At 40.3% G+C, this 9,431-nt stretch overlaps 1 protein-coding gene across 1 annotated transcript; it reads left to right on the top strand.

Moving 5' to 3' along the window:
• Positions 1 to 86: 86 nt before the first annotated feature.
• Positions 87 to 8,508, top strand: LOC311263592 (uncharacterized protein). The gene is made up of 4 exons (XM_084363778.1): positions 87 to 362; positions 472 to 570; positions 2,560 to 3,197; positions 5,838 to 8,508. Exons 3-4 carry the CDS (start codon positions 2,634 to 2,636, stop codon positions 6,423 to 6,425), a joined length of 1,152 nt encoding a protein of 383 aa, XP_084219904.1. The 5' UTR covers positions 87 to 362; positions 472 to 570; positions 2,560 to 2,633; the 3' UTR covers positions 6,426 to 8,508.
• The last annotated feature ends 923 nt before the right edge of the window (positions 8,509 to 9,431 follow it).

The raw sequence follows: 9,431 nt of genomic DNA, 5'->3' as shown, positions 1-9,431 counted from the left end.
CTTTTTTTTAACTCCGCCCGACGGTGCAACGCCGCGACACAAAACGTGCAACCCGGCGCATTTAGATGACGCCATCACCTGCGAGCCACAACAAAAACAACAACACAGCTCAGCTGTTCGACAGTTAACTAGCCGGCCTAGTTACTCAATAAATACAGGGTTTTTTTTCATTGACGACTTGTATAAGTAGCTTTACAGTTACTGATACTCTCGGCAGTAACGCTATTACATTAAAATCCTCAACAACAGGCAGTTACTAAGTGTAATTTTAAACGCCTTTGTTTCCTCTATGCTAGCTACATGCAGGTTAGCTTTTTTTTTTTTTTAAAGTGAGGACCGGAGGGAGCTTGTTCGACTATAAGGTAACGACACCTCTTTGGTCTCGATAATGGTGCAAAACAGTCACATAATCCTCACCCAAGCCTTTATGGGTAGAAGCTTAGAGTCTTTGAATGCGCCTCTTTTATCCAGACAGAAGCTGGGAGGTAACTAACGGCGAAGAACACATAACGGAGCTGCTGTAGGACCTACAGAAGTCATGTTACAGATCGACGTGTTACTGCGATAAAGGTGAGCGTGTGTGTAGGCGAGAACATTACGTGTATAGATTTTTTTTTTCTTGAAGCCGAGGACATTGTCTCGTTGGTCAGCTTCCCTGTTAATGGTCATTAACAAGAGAAAGATTACAGCTTTGCACATGTCGCCTTCGTGTGCATGGCTTTAAAGGGAAAAATCACCCAATTAAAGAATTAACAGATGATATAATTTACATCTACAGCCCCAGATGTAAAAACCTTTAGGAGCCACATGACACCAAATTGACTTTATACGTCCAAGTGAAGTTTAAGCTGAGCAGCAGCCCAATCCTCAGTATGGTGTAAGACTGTGAAGTACAGCCAAATAACACAACGTCTGCTTCAGTGGAGCATTACTGCATTTTACAAACAAACTTAACAAGCAAAGTGTACTTTTATGGTTTGTATCTTTAAAGTGAGATCTTTTCTTTTTCTATCTTTTGTGTCTTGTGGACCAAACATGTAAATTCTGATGATCTTCTCCTTTCAGTGCAGGGTATCTAAAAAATAAAAAAAAAGTTCACACAATCAATCTTAAAACAGGAAATGTCTGCACTGATGTTAGATGATATTGACAACTTAAATAATCATGTGTATTCAAAAAGACCCACATAAAAACAAATGAAAGAACTCATGCACAAGTCGATACCTGCGTTTACATGGATCCTAATGTTCCACATATAATTACGATAAAAGCCCAGTCAGAATAAAAATGTCTCAAGTAACCACCTCATTTAGAAGAGACAGAGAGACAACCCGGCTCGATCTCAATGGGTTTTCAATCAGATCGAAAGCAGTCATTAGAACTTTGATGATCCGTTCAGTAGGAAAATCATAGTAACCATGTGAACACACAATCTAATCATTTCCCTCTGGTTGGATTAAATATATTCTTTCTGTGCATGTGTGTTTCACATGGGGCTAACATTAGGTGATGTTGCTTCCAAGAGGGACAGAAACATGGGGGTAGGAAAACAGCAGTGGTCTGTGGCGGATGCAGCTTATCCTTAAAACCTAAAAAATATTTAAGGTCACTTTATTCAGCATCCATGTAAACAGTTAAAGGAAAATATCCCCCCAAAAACAACAATTAAGTCATTATCTACCCATGCCAAAAGGCAGGTGGAGTTCTGTGGCCCACAAAACATTTCTTAGGCCACAAAATGACACTTCAGCATTCTCCCAACCAACTGAAGCTGATGAGGATGTTTTAGGAAGTAAAAATCAACTGAAAAAAAAAGAGATACCACAGTGATTTGACAAGCTGAAATCTTCACTGTAGCCTCTAGGCTCAAAGCATTGGTGTGCACCCTCTCTGAAGTGGGTGCTTAAGCTCGACTAAACGTTGAGGGTGTAAAATAACATCTTTTCAAATCAATTTGGGATTGTGATGCTTCCAGAGACTTGGATTATGCCAGAGCTGTATGTGTATATGTACAGTATATGTTTTTTACTAAGTCCCCATCTACTTCAGTTGTATAGGAGAATGCTGTTTTGTGGACTGAGAAACTTCACCCAACTCTCCATCGACATAATGACTGAATTTTCATTTTTGGGTCAACTGTTGGAATCTCTAATCACATTGATTTTAATTAGAGATTAAATACATAATGTCCATGTTAACACAGCTACTGATAAATATGGTATTGTAAGTATGTATTGGAAGCACCATTTCCTCTGGGATATATTTAGAAAAGTATCTAAATGGCTGTTTTACTTTACTTACTTAGCTTTACTTCCAGCCAGATTGGACTGAATTAAAGCTGCCATCAACATGATAGGAATACTAAACTTAAAATTGTTCACATGTTGTGCCAAATCTTTCACATCAAGTTTTTAAGATGCAGCAGGAACTGAAAAGACACTTGGACATAGAGTAGGCTATGTTTCTCTGCCTGTCACCCCGAACAGCTTAAAAAAAAAAACAAGCAAAAAGTCATCATCTTAAATTATTTCCTGTCTGTTTCTTTTCCCCGTCTTTTAGACTTTACCAGGCTGGAGACATTTATGGCAAAGCCAGACCACAAGACCACCCGGTGGAGATTCTGACCTCCACCAATGACCACCAAAATAATTTCCTCATCCGTCATCATGTCACCGCGAAAGAGACCCTTGGTCCCTGTAAGCAGCCGGCGGAAAACAGTTGATGACTACTTCCCTTTCAACTTCCTGCCGGTTGAGTGCCAGCTGCACGTCTTTTCCTTCCTCAGCGAGGTGGATAAATGCAGCTGCGCTTTGGTTTGCCTGAGCTGGAGCTGCATCATCCGCTCCTGGAAGCTGTGGCGGGTGGCAGACTATTCCCGTCGCGGCGTCTTCCACCTGGGTCAGGAGGGGCTGCTCGTTTCCAACCGGGAGTTCGAGAGGTGGAAATCCTGGGTCCACCATTACACCCACCACCTCATCTCCCGCAGGGCCAGCCTGCTCACGCTGAAGGCCAGCTTTGACCTGGGGGATCGCTACAACAAGTGGAGCGAGCTGCTGAGTCACCTGCTGGATAATGTCCACTGTAGAGACCTCAGCCACCTGGACCTTAACTGGACTTTTACTCTACTTGAGCCACTGGACCTCAGGGTTCACTCCAGCTCCAGTTCACACCAGGACAGTATTACCAAGATGGACCAGGTAACGTGTTTTTACTGATTTTTAATTAAAATAAAAGCGGCGACAGGCCCATTCCCATCTCCGGATTGCAACTGGTGGTAACCTCAGTTAACTACACACTCACGTCTTCCACTGTGGTACTACATACCAAACTGTGTTGTGATTTTCTTCTAAGAGGATTAGCTTAACACTTGAGTGGAATAAGTGTGAGATCTGATACCAACACGGGCAAAGAATGAGAATCTGTGACTGAATGGATGGATTATATGGTAATTGTTTGTTAACCAGATCGCCCACCCCTATTGTTTTTGGCAGTGCACGTAACCCTAAGATGCTCTACAGAAACTGGATCAGTTATATCAGCTTAGTTCCCTGAATGATAGAAAAGCAGCCTCATCACAGATACAGAATAAATCCTAAATACAGAAGATATTCTGAAACTCATGTACACTTTGAAAGATTCAACTTTTCACTATAACTGTTAGTCTGATATGATCATTTATAATGAGCAAAATATAGTATAATAAAGTATTTTAACTAGTTGTCTCAGACTTTGGGTCTCCACTGTATGTGTGTGAGTACACATGGATATACAAAGTATTAAGTACACATATTTTCTCATATATCAGATAGGGGTCGACTGATATGGCTTTTTCAGGGCCGATAACGATACCAGACTGAAAACTGAAAACCTATTTTCATTTGCAGTAAAAATGAAACTCTTTGTGTCAAAATTTCAAACAACCAGTGATGAAATAAGTAAAATTGTACAGTATAAGTACAATTTTTAGATACTTTATACGTCCACTGTACTACATTTATTTGATTCATTTAGTTACTAGTTACTTTGCAGATTCACATTATTCAGTGTTTATAGGCTATTAACTGTGACGGGTTACCAATCAGATAGTGTTGTGGGCGGGAGATTGTGTGAGAGGATGCTGCATCAGAGCCAAAGTAGCACATTTTTAAATTAGTTTATTTTATCAGCAAGCTGACAGAAAAATCACTGATGGCAGTAATTGTAAAAATTATGAAAAACAGCCTAATGCACTGCACTTCTACAAACCCCAATTCCAGAAGAGCCAGGGTGCTGTGTGAAACATATAAAAAACAAAATGTAATAACTTGCCTTTTTCACATATGCTCCATTGAAAACAGCACAAAGACAATATATTTAATGTAACGTCATCAGCTTCATTGTTCTGAATTTGATAGCAGCAACATGCTTCAAACGAGTCGGGACAGGAGCGACTAAAGTCTGTGAAAGTTGTGAAACGTTGCAGAAACACCTGTTTGGAACATTCCACAGGGAAACAAGTCATTTGTAACAGGTGATAGTGTCATGATTGGGTATGAAAGAGTATCCGCAAAAGACTCAGTCGTTCACAATCGAGGGTGGGGCGAGGTTCAACACTTTGTGAAACACATGAGTCTATAAAGGAGATCATTACATGGGCTCAGGAACACAGCTTGCAAATGACTGGGTTCTGTTTTTATTTACATTTGACGCTTTTTTCTGTTTTTTTGAATTGGGGTTGTACATTTTACTCTTGGTGTACTGTGGCTTTTTAACCGACACACCAACACGACACTTCTCACAAAGAGCTGTTACTTTTGTTTGCCCTCTTCATATCAGGTTCTCTGAGCGATTCATGATGGCTCTGAATAGCTCACCTCCCGCTTCCTCGTTTCTGTTTCGCCTGCCTTCTTTTACTTGTGGGCGACTAGTCTATAAGTAAACAGAGTCAGATGAAGAAACAACAAAGCATCAGAGGTCAAATCCTACCTGAAAATAAGGGCATCCCAGTCTGATGACTTCCTTGCACCACACACTGAAGCGTGTACATACATAGTCAATCATTTTTAACTCTAATTCTTGAAAAGGTTGGTGCCTCGAAATAAAAAACTTTATACTTAAACAAACTACAAGGAATGTTTAACGTGTTATGAAACAGTCTCACTTTCATACTGGTTCTACAAGACTGTTAAGCAAACAAGACTATTAAGAAGAAGACCAGTTATTTCTATATGCTTGCGTTGCGTTCAGAGTCAACAAGAAAATTAAAATGTCTTGTAGTAGCTTTCGATGATTTGTTGATAACATACCAGTATGTGAACAAGGGGAGAGCTTTGAGCACTTGACAGATGTGGCCGTGGACCGCCAGTTGAACAGGCCTCAAGATCATTAATAATTCAAATTCAAATAAACATAAGCTGCAGTCCTGATATCAATACAACCTTTGTTGGGCTTTTATTTTTCGGTTTTGGTTCACACTGTATCAGATTAGTGTTGACAAAAGTCTCTCCCAACACATGCACCGCTCTAGTGTCTACATAGTCCCACCTCCTCCGGAAGTAAATTCATTTAGATGCAAGACTTTTCTGAAAGGTCCTATTTGTAAGAAAAGTTTTTGGGATCTAGACTCAAAAATCTACTTTTCTAACAAATAGGACCTTGAACACACAGTTAAAAGGCCTTGTTATATTTATCTTTTCATAAAAATGTGAAAATGTAAGCCCCCAATGTATCGAACATTTTTCGAGGTATTGTATCAAAGTCATAAATTCTTGTATCGTAACAACACAACAGCAGATAGATGAAGATTCACCAAATCAAGTGTGATACAACTTAATACCTTTTTCCCTTTGATTTAACAGCTGACCAGCTTCCAGGAGCTGCTGACCAAACTCACCCACAGCTGCCCTCGCATCTCCAAGATGCGGTTACACTTCGACTGGTCGGATTCCTCCGTGTCGTTGCTCACCCAGTTCCAGCAGCTCAGAGTCCTCGAGCTCAAATATTTCTGGGTCTTCAAAGGAGTGACTCCCTCGACCCTGCAGACGCTCACCAAATCCCTGCCTAACCTGAAGTCTCTGACTTTACACATCCTGGTGCCAATGAGGAGCCTGGGGATCTCGTACACTCTGGAGTCTCAATCACTGGAGTTCCTGGACGTGTCTCCCAGCCGAGGTTTGGTCTTCTCCTGTCTGAAACTTCCCGCCCTGCGCGAGCTTCAAGCCAAGAAGATCGTCCTCAGCATTACACTGGACCGGAGGACCAGGCTGAGGATCCAGAGTCGTTGGCCCTGCCTGTACCACGTCCTCCGGGAGGGGACACCCAATCTGCAGGCTCTCAACAACGAGAGGCTACTCCCCACGTGGAGAGAGGAGAGCTACGGAGAGCTGTCTGCCATCCTGGAACAGTCCTGTTACTGTGTGCAGCATCTAGACAGCTGGCTGTGGTAGCCCACTGAGTGACATAAAAGGAAGCAGCATATTGCTTTTACACACACTGTTCAAATGAATGTACTCAGAGGGACACATTGTTGCACATATTTGCAGGTAAAAACTGAGACTTGAACAACAATCAAAGGACTGCAAGTAGTTTCCAATTCTTCAACAGGAAGCTGCTGTTACACTTGGAAACACTCCCGAGACAATGATACACTGTTTTATTATCAACCAACTATTACTGTCTTTTTTTGTTTAAGTTTCTCCAAAAAAGCAAAGGTGCTTTATTGATTGCACTGTGTTGTGCTGGCCCAGATTATTTTCTACCAGAGCTCTGTGATGGAAGAAATGAACATAATCTACAACTCTACCTGAGCCGAGGTTTTCGCGACCCACGTATTGTCAAAAGAAGACTAGACGACAGAGGGAGTTGTGGAGAGTGCCTTTTATACTCCGAAAGAGGAAACTATGACGAGCACAAGGGCCACCACTGAGGACAAAACACTGTGTTGTCGAGAAAAATATGTGAAGAATCAAGTCGTAAAAAATAGAAATCCTTCAAGATAGAAGTTCTGATTTGCGATCAAGAAGAAGAATGAGAAGCTCGAGTACGTCGAGAATAAATTCCAAGGTTTATTTAGAGAAAATGATTGCTATGTAATGCGAGGCAAGGCAAATTTTGAAATTAAAAAAAAAAAGTTGCAATAGTATGAGTGACACTGGTCGGAGTATTTTAAAATATTTTAAAATATTACAATGTAAGCTTGAAATATTTCGGTTTTATTCTCAAAATATTTAGTCTTCATTCTCATCATCAGATTGCCAAGAATAATGCTTTCTCAGTTGTGGCAAACTGACATGTACTGTAAATTTAAAGTGGAGACAGATGATACGTCGAAGCAAAAACGTGTCTATTGTCGGTTCAAGTATTATTATTTTGGCCATTGATTAATTCAGTTTTATTTGTGTCATGAAACAGTCGTCTGCTGTTTCTGTGTGATGGTAATGACCGTAGAGAAATTAAACCCTCTACTAGATAATTAGATGAATGTCAGATGAGACCAGTTGTGCAGTCAATATTTCAAATTGAATTTAAACTGATCATATACTCCAAAGAAAACATTAATTAACTGTATTCAAAACAACACAGTTGAACAATGTAGTTTTGATCTGAGCCAAGTAAAGACACTAGAGGGCCAGAAAGCTTCTCAAAATTGATGGGTACTGATCCTGGGTCAGTAGGACCAAGTCCTCTAGACAGTCTGATTTTAAATTAGCTGAAAACTCAAGCTGGTTCTGTGAAGCTGCTCTGACTTGGCTGCTAAATACTTGGCACATTCAGACTTGCCAGTATTAAGCTGGTTGAATTTTAATCGCAGCCTGTCAGGAACGCGGCACAGCTAAAGGAGGGTTCATTCCAGTGCTGGACCACAATGCACCCAACCTTTTGTTTTTCTTGAGTGCTCCTTTCATTTTATCGTTGATGTGTATGAATGATTTCATTGCGTGTGTGTCTACTAAAGGAAAGGGAGAGCTAATGTAACGATTTCAGTGAGGGTTAATCTGGCTGAGGTTTAATCTGACTGTTTAAAATGAAGGAAATCCTCATCAGGTGGTATTTGGTCACATTTGCAGTGCGATCATGGAAAGTTATTGTTGCTCAAATCACTGCAGCAAGTGCAACCAACTTCCAGCTGTTTCATACCTGAACATACGTGTCAGTTTGTGATCACTGATTCCATATATTTGACATATATGTGAAGTTTTATTTTCATTCTTTTTGTACCCAGAGCCTCTGTTTGCTTCTGACAGCTGAAGAAATGGAATCAGTGCTTTTGCAGTTAATCTCCTGATCAGTAGAGGTCCCTATTCTCAAAGCTTTGGCCATGAAAGATATCTCTCCCAAAGGTCTTACTGCATTAAACTGGCGTTCACAAATGCACTAGTGTGACACCAGTCCAGTACTTGTGCTCCTGTGTAACAGATGTATGCTCTCCAGAATATATCAGTGTATGTGTGACGTTTGGATGACATGACGAAATGTATGAATACAGAATATTTCACAAGACTCTTCATAAAGAATTGTACCTAATCTCAACTGTCATTTGTAAGCTTGTGTCTCTGTGTGTGTCTGTGTGGGTGGGTGTGGGTTGGGCAATATATCAATACAGACTATATATGGTCTTGTAAATTTAGATATCATTATACCCTCATATGGTATAACTGTAGTCTTTTCCTGGTTTTAAAGGCTGCATTACAGTAAAGTGAAGACATTTTCTGAACTTACCAGACTGTTCTACTTGTACTAATACTTGCCTTTTTACCCTGATTAGTCTTTATATCCACATTACTGATGATTATTTATCAACACTCTCATTGTGTTAATATATTGTCATAGTACCAATAGTCATCCCGCAATACTGTTAAAACATTGATATTGATGTATTGAGTGAAAAATATTGTCATATTTGATTTGACTTTTCTTTGCTCAGTCCGAGCATTTATGAAGTCCTTTTGAGATGTGTCAAAATATTGAGATGTATATGGCATATCAGGATATAGTCAAAATATATTGCAATACTAATTTAAATATTAATTTAATGAAATTTAAAGGTCCCGCGCACCTGTCGATCCACAGGTGCGCAATAGCTGTACTCCCAAACTGGCGCCTTTTACACCCTCAACACGTGGTCGAGCTCGTGCACCCACTGCAGACGGGGTGCTCGCTTACGCTTTTAGCTTCACAGCTACAGTCAAGATTGTTTAGGAGGATGCTGCAACACTGTTTTGCTGTGAAGCTCCACAGATGTTTTGTGGACTACTAAAGTGTGTAGTGTGTGGTTGTGTGTGTAAATCAGATCCCAGAACTTACATTCTGCTTCCTAAGAAACAACTCCATCCTGAAAGAAACACGTGTCCGGACAAATGAGTCCGGACACTTAGACAGATGTAGTAACATCTGGTCTATTATTACCTTGTTCACATTACAACATTTTGTCCAATAGCACATTGTTTTAAGTT

The sequence above is a fragment of the Pagrus pagrus genome (genome assembly GCF_965226575.1).
Source record: "Pagrus pagrus genome assembly, chromosome: 10".
NCBI classification, from domain to species: Eukaryota; Metazoa; Chordata; class Actinopteri; order Spariformes; family Sparidae; genus Pagrus; species Pagrus pagrus.
This window is presented reverse-complemented; position numbering and strand designations above follow the sequence as displayed.